This window comes from Megalobrama amblycephala, linkage group LG16 (genome assembly GCF_018812025.1).
Source record: "Megalobrama amblycephala isolate DHTTF-2021 linkage group LG16, ASM1881202v1, whole genome shotgun sequence".
NCBI classification, from domain to species: domain Eukaryota; kingdom Metazoa; phylum Chordata; class Actinopteri; order Cypriniformes; family Xenocyprididae; genus Megalobrama; species Megalobrama amblycephala.
The window spans coordinates 27926133-27945453 of record NC_063059.1 but is presented as its reverse complement, the minus strand read 5'-3'; the positions used below and the strand labels follow the sequence as shown (position 1 = coordinate 27945453).

Below are 19321 nucleotides of genomic sequence, written 5' to 3'. Positions count from 1 at the left end.
ATAGATTATTTGTGTTGTGTTTTTAAAGATTTAAGTGAGAAGTCTTTTATGCTCACCAAAGCTGCATTTTCTCATCAAAAATACAGTAAAAACAGTAATATTATGAAATATTGTTAAAATTTAAAGTAACCGTTTTCTTTATTAATATATTTTAAAATGTAATTTATTCCTGCGATGCTAAAGCTGAATTTTCAGCGTCATTACTTCAGTCTTCAGTGTCACATGATCCTTCAGAAATCATTCTAATATGCTGATTTGCAGCTCAAGAAACATTTCTTAAAATATTATCAATGTTGAAAACAGTTATGCTTAATATTTTTGTGGAAACCGTGATAGTTTTTTTTTTCAGGATTCTTTGATGAATAGAAAGTTTAAAATAACACCATTTTTTAAAAATAGAAATATTTTGTAACATTATAAATGTCTTTACTGTCACTCTTGATCAATTTAATGCATCCTATAGCTGAATTGAAGTATTATATTTTTCTGTATTTATATTCTTACTGACCCCAAACTTTTGAACAATATCTATCTATATTTTCTATAGATAGATAGACAGACAGACTCATAATTTATGTCCTGTTTGGTTTGTTGTGCCATGCTGAACTGACTCTGGGTCAAACAAAGAAGCTCTCTTTGTGTGCAGTTGTTGTGTAGCCTGGTTAACCGCTCACGTGTAGCTCACTCTCCTCCCTCACTCATTACATAATCCAGTAGACTGGAGCTAAAACAGTAATGTGCAGCTTCCTTTCTCCCTTTTAGCTCCCCTTCCTCCTTATCAGACCTTAGCATGGTGCGCGCATACCTCCCATAAATGACCCCGTCTTGACATCTGTGAAAAAACATTGTGTTCCTGATAGAATAAGAACGAGCTGTTTTGTTTTCTTTGTCTGTGACTGGTGACGGTAGGCGGACCGAGCACGTGCCACTGCCTAAAAAGCACCGCCCACATCTCTTCCCTCCTCCTTACTGATTGGTCAGGGCTTTGTGTTTACACTGTAGCTCCGCCCCATGTGCTTCGGCCATGCCTTCTCAGCAGAAACGGCTTTTGCTGAAATCATTGGACAAAGAAACTTCTCACACTTTACATTTAGTGATTGCATGTTGAAGGAGACTTTGATCTTGAGGATTTTGTCAAGGTTTAATGGCCTAAATGGGTTTGGAAAAGCATTCTGACTGGATTGCAACCTTGTTTTCTGGGTTTCTCAGGCCACCACCACAACCATCCACCGGACAGACCCCAATGGTGTCGCCACGGAGCGAGACCACGCCAATACCTGTGCCCACACAGGTACGAAACTACCAGCGTATCAAACAGAACCTCTCCAGCAGCCCAACCACAACACTTTATGGCTCTCCCAGGTAAGATATCCAACAACAGGAATGTGTAACTCTGCTGCTTGCTTTAAGTGGCATCATATTCATGTAAAGATCTGTGACCTGATTTGTCCAACTCATTACTTATCAGTTTCCTAAACCGTCTCACTTGTATATCTGACGGGGAGATTTTGCTAAGTGGGATTGTCTTTGATAACGGATGGGTTTAGGTCTTCAGTCAGGTGTCTAGTAGAGTCTGGAGATTATGACTGTTGCTTGTCCCCCATTAGTCACACCAGACCTCAGCAGCTGCTAGACTGCTTCACTCTGACCTGCCCTGCGTCTCAAAAAAGTGATTAAGCTCATCACAGCAGCCTTGCTGTTCCTTGTGCCCAGGGCCAGGCTGGTTCACATTTTATCTCTCCGTTAGTCACCATGCTGATGAAGTGGCCCTGGGCACTGATTCAGATATGATATTTGAGTTACGATTGTCTTCCAGGTGCCAGTGCACATTTCTGAGCTTACCAAGCTTTGACAGGGGTGATGTTTTTGTGCCATTAAGCTTATTTATGGATTGTTTGGGAAGACAGGAATATTGAGTATCTCACTTTTAGTGAAATAAAATGCGAGGAACTCTTAAACTATCAACGCTAATGACAGAGGACATCCTGCAAATTGGGTGTTTCATATACAATGGCCTAAAAAAGTAAAATGTAGGAATTCCTTACCATTCAAGGCATCATTTATTGATAAAAAATATATATATTTTGTGAAAAAAAATTTGTATTTGAATATATTTTAAAATGTAATTTATTCCTGTGATGCAAAGCTGGATTTTCAACATCATTACGCCGGTCTTCAGTGTCACATGATCCTTCAGAAATCATTCTATTTTGCTGATTTGGTGCTTTATTGGTATTATCAATGCCACTTAATTTTTTTGTGGAAACCATGATTTTTTTCAGGATTCTCTAATGAATTTAAAGTTCAAAAGAACAACATGTATTTGAAATAGAAATCTTTACTGTCACTTTTGTGATGGAAAGAGTGATGTGACGTATAGCTGTCAAACGATTAATCACGATTAATCGCATACAAAATTAAAGTTTGAGTTTGCCTAATATATGTGGGTGTACTGTGTGTAATTATTATGTATATATAAATACAAACACATCCATTTGAGAAATATTTACAAGTATATGTATTTATGTATATTTTTATATAATTTATATTATATATAAATACATTTTTTGTACATAAATAACATATTTCTCTTAAATATATACATTAATTTGTGTGTATTTATATATACATATTAATTACACACATTACTCACACATATATTAAGCAAACTCAAACTTTTATTTTTTATGCGATTAATCGCGATTAATCGTTTGACAGCCCTAGAACACACACACAAAATGAACACACCCCCGGAGCAGTGGGCAGCCTTTTTTTTTTTGCTGCGGCACCCGGGGAGCGATTGGGGGTTGGTGCCTTGCTCAAGGGTAATGAGTGGAAGAGAGCGCTGTTCATTCACTTCTCCCCACCTACATTTCCTGCCGGTACTGAGACTCGAACCCACAGCCTTTGGGTTACAAGTCTCTAACCATGAGGCCACAACTGCCCTCTGTGATCAATTTAATGCATAGTTAATGTGATGAACTGCACCTGTGAGTTACTCTCTTGGGACACCTGTGTGATCTTGAGGAGAAGACCAGTTGGTTTTAACATAATTGCATAATTTTTGGTTACGAAAAGTGAAGTTTGTGCTGTTTGAGTGAAATACAATTGTAAAGTTGTCAAATACTACTACAGTATGATATTTTTGAATGTATACAGGTCAGGCACAGTGCGGCGCTCTAACACAAGCCCCATGGGCTTCCCTAAAATGGTGTCTGGGTCACCAAGCCCTGCAGATACGGTCCAAACTGTGGGGCGACGTCTTTCTACAGGCAGTTCCCGGCCCTACTCCCCCTCTCCACTAGGTAAGAGCTGCCGCTGTCATTCCTGTTTTATGTTTACTGGGTAACTGTATTTTTAAGGATTGACATGTCCTGACGTGCCTATTTTATGCGTGTCTGTCTGTGTGTAATTGTTCCCCAGTGGGCACTATTCCTGAGCAGCTTGGCCACTGCTGCTGCGGACACCCCCAGAGCCACGAGGCCCGCAGTCGCAGCTCCTCAGGCGGTGAGTTTATATGCAAAAGATTGACATGAAAGAACCCACAGCACTGCTGTTTCCTCTTCAAAGTGACACCATTAACAGTCTCACAAGCAGTAGCCACAGTCCCTTCCTCCGGTTAGGTCACAGCATGTCTGCGTTATTCTAATCTCCATGGAGACAGCTGCTCGTTATGGCTGAGAACTCATCAAGCGATCGGGAACAATGCATATGCTGTAGAAACAAACAGACTCGTGAGCTTTTGTGTGAAACCTCTTCAAACCTATAAACCTTCAAACCTGAATGGTCTTGTCTAAACAGCAGACAAACTCAGCGACCTTTTTTTTTTATACTTTCAGTTCACTGAAGTTTTATGGTACACATCTCAAATATAGAAACTGCAGTGCCTCCTAGTGGCTGAATCATGTAGCATCTGATGAGCCATTGCAACAAAATGTTATAAGTCGGCATGAAATGATAATTCACCCTATCTATTACACAAATGAATGTTGTAGATCTTATTGTAAACAAAATTCATCCATGCATATTTTTCATCTTCAAAAATGGGTAACACATTTTTCGGTGTCCTCGTTACATGTAGTTACTACTGTATAATAATAACAGTAAATAATGCATAATTACATGCAACTAACCTAAATCAAACCCTAAGCCTAAGTTCCTTATTGTTAATTAATACCTTAATATATACCTTATACCTTAAAATGATGCATAACCTAAAAAAGTTTGACCTTGTAATGTTTAATCATAATGTCATACTTGGACCTTGCAGTGAAAGCAACAGACTTATCTCTGGTGATGTATACAGGTCTTCTCCAATCATTTAGTCTGCCTAAACCCCACCCCTTTCTGTAAACTCACATTCATCTGCCTTCAATGTTGAGTGCAGTGCCCACACCTCAAAATCCAGTCAACAGCCAATGGAAATAAGGACACTTTTTATGTTTTAGGTTCCCCTGTGCCGTCCTCTCAGTTACTGGGCGCTCGTCTTCAGAGTGCGCCCACGCTGACTGACATCTACCAGAACAAGCAGAAACTACACAAGCAGCTGTCTGACCCAGTACACCCCACCTCATCCGCATACCCCACCAGCCACTCCCCTCAGCTCGGTCGCCCCGGCAACCTAGGAACCTCCCCAACCAAGCACCTTGGCTCTTCTCCTCGCACCTCTGACTGGCTAACAAAGTCACCGCTGCCCACCATCATCGGCTCGCCCACTAAGGTAAGCTGCAGGAGTTTTTGGGTGAATGTCTTTCTGGCCTAGATCAAGAGCTTTTGACATTTATAATTTCATTTCTTCTCATATAGGCAACCGCTCCATTTAAAATCCCTAAAACTCAAGCCTCGTGCAACCTCCTGGCCCTGGCCTCTCAGCAGGGTATAGCCGACAGCCCCACCCCAGTCAGGATGCTGATGGATGGACGTGACCTCTGTGCACATCACTGCTCGGCGTATCCCAGCAGCCAACAGCCTGCTCCAGAGGCCAGCAAGACTTCCTTTGGCAGGTCGGCAAACGTTTGTTCAAACAATATTTCATATGTGCATAATGCAAAAAAAAATGCATAATAATAAGCAAGCATGCAAAGGATGAAAAGTGACAGTAACAACATTTATAATCTTACAAAAGATTTGTTTTATATAAATGCTGTTCTTTTCAACTTTATAATTATCAAATAATTCTGAAAAACATATACCAGTTTCCACAAAAATATTAAGCAACTGTTTCTTGAGCAAATCAGCATATTAGAATGATTTCTGAAGGATCATGTAACACTTAAGACTGGACTAATGATCCTGAAATTATTTGCCAGCACAGAAATAAATTACATTTTAAAATATAAGAGAAAACAGTTATTTTAAATAATATGAATTCATAAATGTAATATTTTAGGGTGTTGCACACAACATTTTACAACCTGAACTAACCTTGCTTTGTCACAAAAATGTTGACTTGTTGACTTGGAAAATGTTCTATGATGTCATTTCCTGCATTATGTCGCCCCCCCCAACATACACCACATGACATGATTTGCTGTGTTTATTTATAATTCATAATAATTCACCAAATCTAATGCTTAATTCTTCAGTTTTTAAGAAACATACATAAGAATTCAGATTTCCTATTCAGGTGTTTTTTTTTGTTTGTTTGTTTCATTTCAGGACAATTGACATTTCTTATATTCATTATATCAGGATTATGTTTTATTTATTATATCAGGACTCTGACATTTATGCCCCACAGAAATATCATAAAACAAAAATGAAAAACTTTTTTTTTTAAAAAGAAGGAATGTATTGATGTCATTGTTTGTATTTTTTATGTATTTGAATAAATGAATAGATTTGGACAAGAAATAAGAGTCATGTCATTGACTCCTTTATTATAAATTCCATATGCATATAAAAACAAGCTGAACTTTTATTCCCTCAGGTCTGTAAGTGCTGGCAGACTGTCTGAGCAGCCGGTACGGATCACTTTGGGAGGACAGCCGTACAAGGGCAGCACAGACAGCCTCAACACAGAGAGGCCCATGGACACAGGTAGCCCGCTGTTCTCATTTTGTTATAGTTTTTTGTAATGTCCGATATTTCATACCAATATTATTTTATTTTTGCTAAATGTAACCACATTGACATCATTTGAGCTTCTCCTGAAAGCTTCTGGCCTGCATGAAGTTCTCTGATTGGCTGCCAGTGTTTGTATGTGTAAGTCTGTGAGTGACCCCTGTGTGTGCATCCCTCCCCAGCCCCGGCAGGGACATACGGTTTGGCAGCGGGCGGGGCGAGTCCCCGAAATGTTGTGTTCACGGTGGGCTCGCCCCCTAACAGCAGCACCCCTCCCACCTGCAGCCATCTTGCCTCCCGCCCACGCACCACCTCAGGTGAGGGGCTTTGCCTCATAAACCAGCCCCATACACCACTGCTTCAGCTGCCATACTACATGTTTAATGCCTAGGTCACTGCCATTGTTTTTGAAGACCTTCTGATGGTAGTCCCTAAGGACTATGTGGCTGATTTCTGTGTCTATGTGTCCGCAGTAGGCTCCAACAGCTCTGCTGGCTCACTGTGCTCCACAAGTGGTAAGGTGTACATGGGTTCTCCCCCGGGCATGACCATCGGCAGCTCCTCGCCAGGAGCGGAAGCGGCTCCCAGCAGCCTGCGCTACGTCCCTTATGGCACCTCCCCACCCAGCTTGGATGGATTCATCACCTTTGAAGCACCAGAACTGCCGGAGGAGACGCTGATGGAGGTGAGAGAGCTAACATGTAGAGTAAGGCTCGCACCACTGATTTTATTTTTCTAATTACATAATTTAGTCTGTGTTTACTTTAAGACAGTGACTCACAATATGTCATATTATATGTTTATATGAATATGTTATTTTCATGTTATGAACAATAACTGATAAATGTCATATATTATTATTTGTTTTTTAAGTTATGTTTTAAGCTTTTAACATTAGCGATAGGGGGAGAGAGAGGGGAGTGGGACTGGGAAAGGACCACGACCAAATATTATAAGTAAGTGATAAGGTACGAGAGTCTGTGCTGTATCATTAATAAGTCACGGCTGAAGGGCGTTGTTAGGCACTACTCAAAGCGGAGTGACTTATTCACAATACAGCACTAGCCTCGAGTACCTTATTGCTTTTATAAAACGATTAATACAAATATTAAAGCCAAACATATGTATCAATGCAACTTTCATGAAGCAAACTTTCACTAAAGCCTTCCTTTCGCCGGAAAAAATAGTCCCTGACCGTGAACAGCTACAGAAGTTACATTATTACACCATTAGATGGCAGCAAAGACTGTCTTTATGAGTGTGTCAGTCAGTAGCGAAGACTTTTATATTGAAAAGACTGAATTGTTGTGAACACGGAATGAGACGCAACTGACAAATGCTTTGACTAGCACTGTCAGTCACGGGAAAACCCTTTAAATTTTAAAAGGACAGGATAATACATATTACCTGAATGCAGGTAATAAACTCGCTTACTCGATCGTTTTCTCACAATACTCTTCTACATAATACAGGAAGCTTCAATGAACAATATCAATTGAGAACATACAGTTTACGTTGCTAAGAGTGGTTGCTAAGGATGTTGTGTAGTGATACACAGAACCGTTGGGTGAAGCGGTCATAGCCGTCTTTTATCGTGAATAAAACACAGCTATTGATCAATCAGAATCAAGGACAGAAACTAACTGTTTTATAATAATTATTATTATAAATCTACACTACCACTACACTCATAACTCATAAAGTTATTTAAAAAACGCTAAAAACTAAAATTGATAATTTAAAGTAAATTTAGGCATCCCAATATTATAATGTGCATTATCAAAAATTTATATTAATTTTGAGATTAGATAAATATTACATTTAAAGTAAAATTGTCAATAACTACTCACCTTCTTGTCGTTCCTTTCATTCATCTTCAAAACACAAATAAAAATATTTTAGATTAAATCTGAGATTTCTGTTCCTCCATTGACAGCTATGTAACTACCACTTTGACGCTTCAAGAAGTTCATAAAGAGATCATAAACTAATTCATATGAATTGAGAGGTTTAAGCATGCTTGCTTAAAGTGTGAGAACCAATGAGGTTCATTCTTGTGTGTTACGCAGCACATTTGAGCTTCCCCAAGAACCAATGAGGTTTGTTCTCACGTGTCAAGCAAAATTCAATCTGTTCATCATATGGATTAGTTTTACAATGTCTTTTATGAACTTTTTGAAGTGACAAGGTGGTAGTTGCATAGGCTGTCAATGGAGGGACAGAAATCGCTCAGATTTCATTAAAAATATCTTTTGTGTTTTGGAGATAAACGAAAGTCTCACGGGTTTGGAACGGTATAATGGTGAGTAATTGATGATGGGTGAACTAACCCTAAAAGTGTTAAAGTGTTTTAAAAATTAACTTTAAATGAGCGTTAGATGTGTAAAGGGAATGAATATATTCAATATCGGCCAATACCAATAAATAAAAAAAATTAAAAAATTAAAAAACCTCTAATATCAGCCAGCTAAAGTCCTGTGACTAGGTTACTCAGACCAGACACGTCAACTAGCAGTGTTGTTATTGTAACTAAAACAAAAACTACTGAAACAAAGCTAAAATAAAATATAAATATTTGATGGAAAAAGTTTGCAATAAAATATGTAAAATAAGTTGAAGAGATTAAATTACTAAACTAAAACTAAAATAAAAGCTTATCAAAATATGTTTAAAAAAAGGAAAAAATTACAAAAACTTAAATTAAAATAAAAACTGAAAATATACAAAAAAGGAAAATAAATAAATACTATAATAGTAAATAAATAATACTAAAATAACACCGGTGATCTAGTTACTGAATCCTGTATGCTGGTCATATAGCTCCGGATTTCAGCTAATGCACATCAATTCATCCTGTTACAGAACAGTCTGTACTGGATAAAGCTTTTCTTGGGAAACACTAACAGGTTTATGTGTGTGTATGGCAGCGTGAGCACACAGACACCCTGATGCACCTGCGGATGATGCTGTCCTTTACGGATTGTGTGCTGGAGATCGCTTCTCTACGGGCCGGAGGACCTGATCTGGGTGCATCTGCCGCCTCTCTCTATCCGCCTCAGGACAGCGTGGTGGTGGATCAGATCAGTCAGCTCAGTAAGGAATGGGGGTAAGAACAGTGCCTACGAACACTCACAAACTTTAACACTGAGGCTTTATAGCACACATTATTTAATGCTTTGGTCATCATCTCACACAGGCAGGTGGAGCAGCTGGTGTTGTACATGAAAGCCGCACAGCTGCTGGCCTCCTCGCTGCACCTGGCCAAAGCTCAGATCAAGTCTGCCAAGCTCAATCCTTCCACGGCCGTCAAACAAGGTGAGCTGCTACATTTGTTGACTCTGATATAGTGTTGTCAAAAGTACCGACCGTGATACCAAGTCGGTACTGAAATTTTAAAAATGGGACGCTTTGAGCACAGCACATTTTTAAAATTGAAATTTTCTAGTTTCTAAAATGAGCAGATTTGTTGTTACAGCAGAAGTACAAGAAATATCTTGGCAGGCCTTCAAATGTTTGAAAATAGTGAATATCATGTACCTTTTCTCTGAACTTCAGTGGTGAAGAGTCTGAACGAGCGCTACAAGAGCTGCATTTCCCTGTGCCGCCGCCTCACGGACAAACTCAACCACTTCTTCTCTGACAAGCAGCGATTTGTGGATGAGATCAACAGCGTAACAGCTGAGAAGCTCATTTATAACCATGCTGTAGAGATGGTGAGTGAGAATGGTCATGGCAACCTTACTTTGAGTTTCGTTACGTGATTTTATGAGTGGTTAACATTGGTGTCATGATTTGTATGTGTGTTACAGGTGCAGTCGGCCGCACTAGACGAGATGTTTCAGCAGACAGAGGACATCGCATATCGCTACAACAAGGCATCCATGCTGCTGGAAGGCCTGTCCAAGATCCTTCAGGACCCAGCTGATGTAGAGAATGTCATCAAATGTGAGTTGAATTTAAAAATCAGTTTTAACCCTCTGGTGCTGCTCGCATGACACTGAAATGACCTTTTTTTATTTCAATGAAATGAATGTACTATATTTTAGTTTGATAATGTTTTTTATTTCATATTTTGTATTTTAGGGGATTTTATGGTACTAATTATGGAATAGTTATGATCCATTTATTACCTGTTAATCACTTTTTGAGCATAGACCTGAAAATGAAATTTCCAACTTAAACTGTCATAAATCTTAAATGCTTTGGAGCAAAGACTTAAGTTTGGTTTGTTTTTAAAAAAGACACTTGGAAGATTTTTGAAATTTGAAGTGAAAAAGTGAAACTAAAATAAAGTTATTGGAGTTTATTATTATTATGAAAAATGCACAAAATTGCATAATTTTATATGAAATATATGTTTTCCAAAACATGTTTTACTCTAAACTGTGAGACAATCAAAGCCATATCTAAACAAGTTGTGTTCCAAATTTGAGGTTGATATCTCAAAAAATGAGCTTTCAGTAAGATTTTGTTTGGGCGCAGTACCAAACGTTTCCACTAGATGAAATTCGTCACCCATTAATTTCCAATGCAGTCATTTTTGACTACAAACAATACAAGTCTGACTATTTTTTTTTCTTTCGAATCATGTCCGTGATTTGTGTGTGTGTTCACATAACAAGTGCCAAAACCTTTACCAAGTTTCGTACCACTCCGATGAATTAAAAAAAAAAAAAAAACAAATTCAGTCAGAAATGACCAAACAGCACCAGAGGGTTAAAAAAAAAGAATGAATATCTTGGCAACTACTTAAACTAAGTTTAAAGGGTTAGTCCACCTAAAAATGAACATTCTGTCATTAATTACTCACCCTCATGTCGTTCCACACCTGTAAGACCTAATTAAAATATTTTTGATGAAATCCGATGGCTCAGTGAGGCCTGCATTGCCAACAAGATAATTAACACTTACAATGCCCAGAAAGCTACTAAAGACATATTTAAAACAGTTCATGTGATTACAGTGGTTCAACCTTAATGTTATGAAGTGATATCTAGTGATAAGCAATTTCAAAACACTGCTTCATGAAGCTTCAAAGCTTTACGAATCTTTTGTTTCAAATCAGTGGTTTGGAGCGTGTATCAAACTGCCAAAGTCACGTGATTTCAGTAAACGAGGCTTCATCACATCATAAGTGTTTCAAAATTTCAATGGTTCACCACTGGGGGGCATGACTTTAGCACTTTGATGCCTCACTGATCCTTCGGAGCCAATGCAGACCTCACTGAGCCATCGTATTTGAGTAAAAATATCTTAATTTGTGTTCCAAAGATAAACGAAGGTCTTGGAACAACATGAGGGTGAGTATGACAGAATTTTAATTTTTGGGTGAACTAACCCTTTAAGTTGAAGTACTAAAATTACTCAGAATAAAGCTAAATAGATATATTCAACAAAAACAAAAAATTTAGTTCCAGAATTGTTAATACATCTCATTTATGTGTCTTTGGTTAATGCTTCTAACACGTTTTCTCTTTGTGTTTCCTTTGCACAGACAAGGCAAGTGTGGACCGGAGGATCTCAGCTTTGTGTTACTGCACCGTTACCCTGTACGAATAAAAAGACTGATCTGTGAAAACTTGGCTGATGCTTTCACTCCAGGGACCATCATCTTCTCAAGCTACAGAGAAGACTAAACAAATCCCTTGTTTTTGTTGCGTAGCAGTCAAAGCACTTTCAGTTCCTTTTGATTCCTTTCAATCACAAGCAACAGACCAAGTATTAAATTTTTTGCAGACGACATTTTGAGAAGGATGTGCACAAGTTCACTACCAAAGATGAAAACTAAACAGAGACTTTATAGTATGAAAAAAGCCGTTGGACCTGCATTTAGATCCATCTTCTGTTTTTACAACTTAAACGGCCGATATTTTTTCCCGTTTTTACATAAACTGAAGGGACTCTGGACTGGGAATCCTGGGAGGCCCAACATTGAACATCAATGCAAATCAGTTCATCTTATTGTTTTATACTGCACTCTATTGCTCTGATTATTTATTGGTTTTAGAAAGATCCGCTAGTGTTATTGATGATAGTGTTGTGCGGCCAGTGTTGGACTGTAATTACTGGTACCACACATACAGTCACGTGATTGAACTTAGGAGGAATCTGTAGTATTTACAAAATCAGTTTTGAAGCAAATGCACTTTATTGAGGCAGATGTGGAAGACGCTTGTCCTAGAACATCTGGGAGAAGGTGGAGATGATGACCCCTCCATCCGTCTCCAAGATCAGCATATGGCTCTAGATTTCTATATGTGAAATCCTCTGAAAATGAGTGTCTGGAAGGCCCGTGAGCATCAGGTTGGACATCGGCGTCACATAACAGCCTCATGGTGAATCATACATAATGGTCAAAATACTTGAGTCGTTACTTACCTTTTGATTCAGCCGTACTGAAACATTTTTATGTTCATATTAATACTGTAGCTTTTTTTAACCGACGTGCGTGAGCTGTAAATACTTGTACATTCTACATGTGTGTTTTTATTTTGGAGTGAATGCGAGCGAGCACAGCGTGATTGAAGAAGGTGGATGCTGCCGCCACCAGCCCTGCCTGTCAAATTAAGAGCACAAGATTTCCTTGTTTTTAGGTTTTTTATTTCATTGTAGAGGTTATAGATGAGGACAACTTCCGCAGAGACTCGAGACCTCACTTTGCATGGCAGCTCTTGATTAACGCCCATGAATATCTTGTGTACGACAATACATTGACTTTGCGGGACGTGGATGTTGTAGGTAAATGGGAGAGAGTACGGCCCACTGCCAGGCTCTGCTTTTCTCCATTCATCCACTGTGCTCAGGACAGTGTTTGTGTAAATGCACTTCCCAGATGCAGTGGCCAGTTTCAGGATACTGAAGAACTGAAAGCATGACTTCGGGGAGTCTACTTTGACTTGTACATGTTTTGAACACCTCGCTCCCTCTCTCCTGCACTCTGCCTGTGTTTTTATTTTTAATAATGGCCCCTTGTGAGCCTACAAAGCCTTTACTGTACAGAAAAAGAAGGCTGATGTCCTTTCTGCCACTTTGTTATACAAAATCCATGCATATCTGTAGTTGAAGAACTTCATTATCCTGAGCAGAACTGTGTACAAATGATCCATTAGAGAAGACTAGTACAGAGCACATGTACCTGTGAAACGTTAGAATGTACTTGCCCTTCGGTTAGCAACTTTCCCTTTCCGAATAAAAACTTACATCCAGCCTATCACAGCCCGACACGACATGATCACGGTCGATGCAGCCTGAAGGTTCATGATCCCTTGACTTACAGTGACAAAATGTTTTAGTCAATATGTGTTTTACCAAGGGCATCTATGTTGTCTGAAACTGTAGAAATACAGCTTTTATTAAACTGATCAATTTTATCCTGTTATCTGAGTCTCAGTTTGTGTCATGTGCTTTGCAAAAGTGTTGGAGACTTAAGCATACTGCTGTATTTATTTGTTACAAAAAGTAACTTTATGGGAACGTTAAAATAACATTAGAATAGCGTTATACAAACCAAAAAACTAACATTCTATTTCCATTAAGAAAACTTTCCTGGCTAACCAACCAAAAACTAACGTTCTGGAAACATTATAATAACGTTATGAGAACATTAGAATAACATTAAACAAACCAAAAACTAACATTCTGGGAATGTTAGATTAATGTTAGAATAATGTTCTGGGATCCAAAAACTAACATTCTGGAAACATTATAATAACGTTATGAAAACATTAGAATAACATTAAACAAACCAAAATCTAACGTTCTGGGAATGTTAGATTAATGTTAGAATAATGTTCTGGGATCCAAAAACTAACCTTCTGGAAACATTATAATAACGTTATGAGAACGTTAGAATAACATTAAACAAACCAAAAACTAACGTTTTGGGAACGTTAGATTAATGTTAGAATAATGTTCTGGGATCCAAAATCTAACGTTCTGGGAAAGTTAAGAAACATTTATTGTTTAATTAATAAAAATATCCGAGCACAATAACCATTATATGGAAGATTAAACAAGATTACATTTGTCCATTAATGGGTTTGCTTTAGGATTTACCTCATTTCACGGGAGACCCAGATTTCTTTAGCACCAATTAACAATGAATTCAACACAATCTATGGTTTTTAAAATCTGAAATATTTTCATTAAGAAATTAATTATTTGACAAAGTAGGATATCAATACATTAATTTCTTATCACTGAACATGCCCGTAGGCAGGGGGGGTTCGGGTGGTTCGAACGAACCCCCCCTCACTGCCAAAGGTCCAGAATTTAAGTCTGTTTTTTTTATGTGATTATTGTCATCATTGTTTTAATCAATGCTTGTGACAAATATTATGGGTTGCTGTTTCAAATTAATACGATACATTATTTTAGCTGGACGTGTGTGTGTGCCGCGCGTGCAGTTCAGAGAGTTCTCGCAATACACTTTTCAAAGCAACGGCGAAGAAGCATCGCCTCTGAATGATGGGGGGTAGGGGTTTTATATATATATATATATATTAAAATGATTTCTATATTTTCTCCACTCAATAGTCTACAATATAATAGCCTTATAAACGTAGCGTATTATAATAATAAAACATAGTGGGATATTCGTGATATTGGCTGTGCAATATCGACTTTTGTGATTGGCCAATACCGGCAGACTGGAGCCAATGGAAATGCTTCGGTGCGCGTCTTATTCCGCTGAGAACTTCAAAGCAGACCGCTTGAGGTAAATTATCTGGAATGATTAGTATATTGATTTACGATGCCTATGTGAGAGTGTTATGTCTGTACATGGGCGTCGAACCATTGTATGTGGGTGGGACAAGACCCCCTCAGGTGATGCTACACCACAAACCACCAACAGAGCATAAAAAATACCAAAAATAAAAATATTTTTTAAAACATCGCCAAGTAAAACGCTGCGTTTATATAGAACTGTCTCTTTACGACCACAACAAACGGGACACTTTTCAGACGCGCATTCCGATTCGCCTCAGTAAAAAGTAGCTTCAGCTGAACAACAGTGAACTGCGGTCAGATGAGATGTTGTCAGGCTATGTCAGTAAAACTCCAATCAGCCGTTAGGCTATATATATAGCTGAGCTCGCTGCATATTACTTTATTATGGGAAAACTAAAGCGCAAAAGAAGCTACGGGCACCGTATTTTTTATATATATATAAAAAATAAATAAATTAAAAAAAAAAAAAAAATGGTACATGAGGAAGCAATTTGATTTGGTGCATCAAAAAGCGTGCTCGTTATATACCAGCAGACAAGCTAATCCAGCACAAATTAGTGTATAAAAGGTCACCAAAATGAAGTATTTGAACCTCATAACAAAAGGAGGAGAAAAATTGCAAAAAGGTCCACTTTTTGAAAAAAAGAACCCCCCCTTTCAATAGGCTGGCTACGGACCTGCTGAATTGTACCAGTTTAGCACTGCGACATGCTTCTTTTGCTCCGTAAACAAAAACCTCTCGATTAACGTTGGGTTAATCATGTTCTCTTCACTAAGTTTGTAAAATCTATCCGAAATCATATTTACACATCTCACATCAATATTTATATTAATTATAATTATTCAATAAAGAGGCCAATAAACATTCATTTTTAAATTACGAGAGTGCGCGGCTAACTGTGGGAGAGAGCGCATGCTGAAGAAGCACATGCAGAGCACAGGCGCGCATTAAACCCAGCTAACAATTTAGTTTTTGGTTCACAGAACGTTAGTTTTAGGTTCACATAACGTTATTTTTTATGGTTTGTTTTTGGTTAGCCATGAAAGTTTTCTTAACGTTCCCAGAATGTTAGTTTTTGGTTCCCCAAACATTTGCATAACGTTAATCTAACATTCTCATAATGTTATTATAACGTTTCCAGAACGTTCGTTTTTGGTTTCCAGAACGTTTTTTTGTTGTTGTTTCTGGTTAGCTATGAAATTTTTCTTAACAGTCCCAGAATGTTATTTTTTGGTTCCCAGGACGTTATTCTAACATTAATCTAATGTTCCCAGAACGTTAGTTTTTGGTTTGTTTAACGTTATTCTAAAGTTCTCATAATGTTATTATAACGTTCCCAGAACGTTATTCTAACATTAATCTAATGTTCCCAGAACGTTAGTTTTTGGTTTGTTTAACGTTATTCTAACGTTCTCATAATGTTATTATAAGGTTTCTAGAACATTATTTTTTGGTTCCCAGAATGTTTTTTTCGGAATTTTCATCACCTTTAGAGAACTTTTAGGGAACGTTGTGCAAGGTCCTGAGAACGTCGCCTTCTACGTGGGAGGTTACCCTGTTAGAAATTTTACGTTCCCAGAACGTCCCCACTGGTGTTAAGGACGTTGTCTAGTAACGTTCCCAGTAGGACGGCATATATTGGTCAAAAATGTAACACAGAACATTTCCTAAAACTGCATTCAGATAGGCTACGTTTCATAACTTTAATTTTAGAACTATTTTTCAACCATGACGGGACGTGTCAGGGACGTCTTTTCAGCGGCCATTAAACGTAGGTTTGCTGGGCTCAGCTGCCACATTACCTCCTCTAAGGCAGGCCAAGGTTTAGAATTAAAATGGTAAACACACATGAAGATTTTACACGGATCGGGTCGCCGCATGAGGCGAGACGTGTGCAAAGATCACATACAGATGTTTTTCCTCCGTTGTTGGACATTTTTACATTTGGAATAAATTAACCATAAGTTAGTAATGACTGCCATACCAGCCTGCACAAGATAAAAAAGTGCACTATTTAACAAAAAAAGTTAAATTTCTCCGGGTGAACATCTTTTTATCTGGCACCTTCAATTTGTAACATATAGGTAAAATACAGATGAAAGAATGAAAAGCTCAATAATGAATTACAATGAGACTCTATTTCATAAATAGGCCTATAGGATGATTCTCTATTCAACCAGTGCTGGCACACATTTGCTTTAAAATCTTAAGCAGCTCAGTGATTTGAGTGTAGTCTTCTGGACATTTATTGTTCACAACATGGTACCTGTGGCCACACTTTCTCAAGATCCTCTGCAAAGGTTCACCCTTCTTTTCAATGTGCGTTTCAATATTCCTGCCTCTTAACTCATCTCCCCACGTAAAGAGCACCAAAGAGTTTGACCACACCATGTCCCCGAGGACACCCAGATATTTCTCCATAGCATGTCCGTCCCTCTTGCTGAAAGAGTCCACTGGGATAACGAGAAGAAAAATCTGATATCCAGGAGGGGCCAACATCACACTGCGCAGGATCTCCCGTTCCACCTGTTTGGCGTCAGCCAAACCGAAAAGACTCCAGCCCGGAGTGTCCACCACGGCCAGCCTCATGCCGTCCACCCAGCTGTATCTCCTCACACACCGAGCCGTCTTCTTCCCGGCCTCAAACTCACTGCGCCCGAGGATGAGGTCTCCCGCTGAACTCTTACCAGCATGTCTTCGACCCAGCAGCACGAGTCCTATCACAGAACCACACACTGAATCGACTAACCGAGACACAGAGAAGTCAATCAAAGGTAATGTATGTTCCCAATAATACACAACTCAAAACAAGTCTTTCCCTGAACCTTAACTATTGCCTGTTTCTGTCATAAGGCTTTACTTTTTAACCACACTTACCTTGTGTCTAAAAGTCATATAATACACGTGACCGAGTACAAATATATCTGTTGCTTTAACCATATATCACATGTGAAGTGTCCACCAACTTACCATATGCTGTCACAGAGCTCACTGCCATTCTTCATCTCTCCACCCCAGTCCGGTCTTTTACTGTCTTTACACAATGAACTCACTTTACAAAGTTTCAAAGTTCACTTCTCAGTTCTGTGGAACTCATTTAGTGTGACGCACATGTTCTGACATGGGAGGGACAGTCAGGACAGTTTAGTTAGTACAACAATAGCCTATATAATAAGGATTCAAGAGGCTATGTGGTATTTTCCACAGATAGAGTGAAAATTGGTAACCCATCACTTTTCTAAAGCAATAAGTGAACAAATCCCAGGTTCTTTAGAGAGAGAGTTATTAGATAAGTTATGTAAGCTTTTATCTAAAATAACTTGCCATGTTAGGCCTTGACCTTCTTTACTCTATTTAACAATTACAGCATAATTTTGACAATCTGTTCAAATTATTCTGGAAGAAATATTAAAATTTTCATTACTAAAACATATTTAGCTGCCTGTGTCAAGATTTTGTACACAAGACTGTTACCACATACTTTCTTCATTTAAAAGGAACATTTCATATAATTGACAGTGAAGTTACTTGGATTTTACAGCATGGAGGGAAGACAACTTAAGTGTCATTTCATTTTTACCAGTTTTGTTATTAACTAAAACTAAAATGATTAAAAATATATTTTTAATTGAAATATAAATTTTAGATGGGAAAATTACTAAAACAAATCAAATAAAACTAAATAGAAATATAAACAACAAAAACTAATAAAAATGACAAAAGCACAAATCAAGAAATTTACTAAAACTTAAAATAAAAGCTATTTTAAAATATAGAAAAACTACACAAGTATAATTGATTTTCATACATATTGAAGTGATTATTTGTTTGCAACCAATTAAACAAACAAACGCTATTACCTAAATTATTGAAAGATTTTTTTTTTTATAATTGTTTAACAGTAAATACAACCCAACATTTGCTCTCAAACTATCTAACCCCTACTGAGAAACAGCATAATTCAGGATAAATAGGCAAAGATTTTACTTGTCAGTAGTTTATAGAATAAAACAAAAATGTTCATTTTACTCAAACACATGCATATAAAAATAGTAAATCCAGAGAATCTGCTAATTTTCCAGAGCTGTATATATAATACAAGGTGTTAAAGGGTTAGTTCAGCCAAAAATGAAAATCCTGTCATTAATTACTCACCCTCATGTCATTCCACACCTGCAAGACCTTCGTTCATCTTCAGAACACAAATGACGATATTTTTGATGAAATCCAAGAGTTATATGACTTCACTTTCAAGGTCCAGAAAGATATTAAAGACATTGTTAAAAAAGTCAACGTGACTGCAGTGGTTTAACCACAAAAAGTATTCTCGTCGCTTCATAACATTATAAGTTTGAACCACTGCAGTCACGTCGACTTTTTTAATGATGTCTTTAGTACCTTTCTGGGCCTTGAAAGTGTTGGTTATATTGCTGTCTATAGAGGAGTCATATACCTTTAGCATTTCATCAAAAATATCTTAATTTGTGTTCCGAAGATGAACGAAGGTCTTATGGGGGAATGACATGA

The 19321-nt window shown here is 37.9% G+C and overlaps 2 protein-coding genes across 3 annotated transcripts in view; one reads left to right on the top strand and one right to left on the bottom strand.

Moving 5' to 3' along the window:
• Window positions 1–13433, top strand: part of ulk2 (unc-51 like autophagy activating kinase 2) — a 43727-nt gene extending 30294 nt beyond the window's left edge. The window contains 13 exon segments of the mRNA XM_048161082.1: window positions 1210–1362; window positions 3160–3305; window positions 3424–3507; window positions 4449–4720; window positions 4807–5003; window positions 5930–6039; window positions 6246–6380; window positions 6537–6748; window positions 8991–9169; window positions 9260–9378; window positions 9619–9776; window positions 9873–10008; window positions 11558–13433. Coding sequence (XP_048017039.1) covers window positions 1210–1362; window positions 3160–3305; window positions 3424–3507; window positions 4449–4720; window positions 4807–5003; window positions 5930–6039; window positions 6246–6380; window positions 6537–6748; window positions 8991–9169; window positions 9260–9378; window positions 9619–9776; window positions 9873–10008; window positions 11558–11622 — 1966 coding nt within the window. The 3' untranslated portion in view covers window positions 11623–13433.
• Window positions 13434–16830: 3397 nt separating this feature from the next.
• Window positions 16831–18995, bottom strand: LOC125249722 (GTPase IMAP family member 4). Of its 2 annotated transcripts, none has more exons than XM_048162061.1 (2): window positions 17765–18995; window positions 16831–17538 (listed from the first exon to the last, which is right to left on the bottom strand). In XM_048162061.1, exons 1-2 carry the CDS (start codon window positions 17790–17792, stop codon window positions 16967–16969), a joined length of 600 nt encoding a protein of 199 aa, XP_048018018.1. In that variant the 5' UTR covers window positions 17793–18995; the 3' UTR covers window positions 16831–16966. The 2 variants fall into 2 exon arrangements, with proteins under 2 accessions (XP_048018018.1, XP_048018019.1); XM_048162062.1 differs by having other exon boundaries at window positions 16831–17511.
• Window positions 18996–19321: the final 326 nt, after the last annotated feature.

Excerpts from the sequence above, each read along its gene's own strand:
- LOC125249722 (XM_048162061.1), bottom strand. The coding sequence starts at position 17,792 with ATGGCAGTGAGCTCTGTGACAGCATATG. Across the intron at positions 17,539-17,764 it reads GAGCTCTGTGACAGCATATG|TCGATTCAGTGTGTGGTTCT; the intron begins GTAAGTTGGTGG and ends TGTCTCGGTTAG.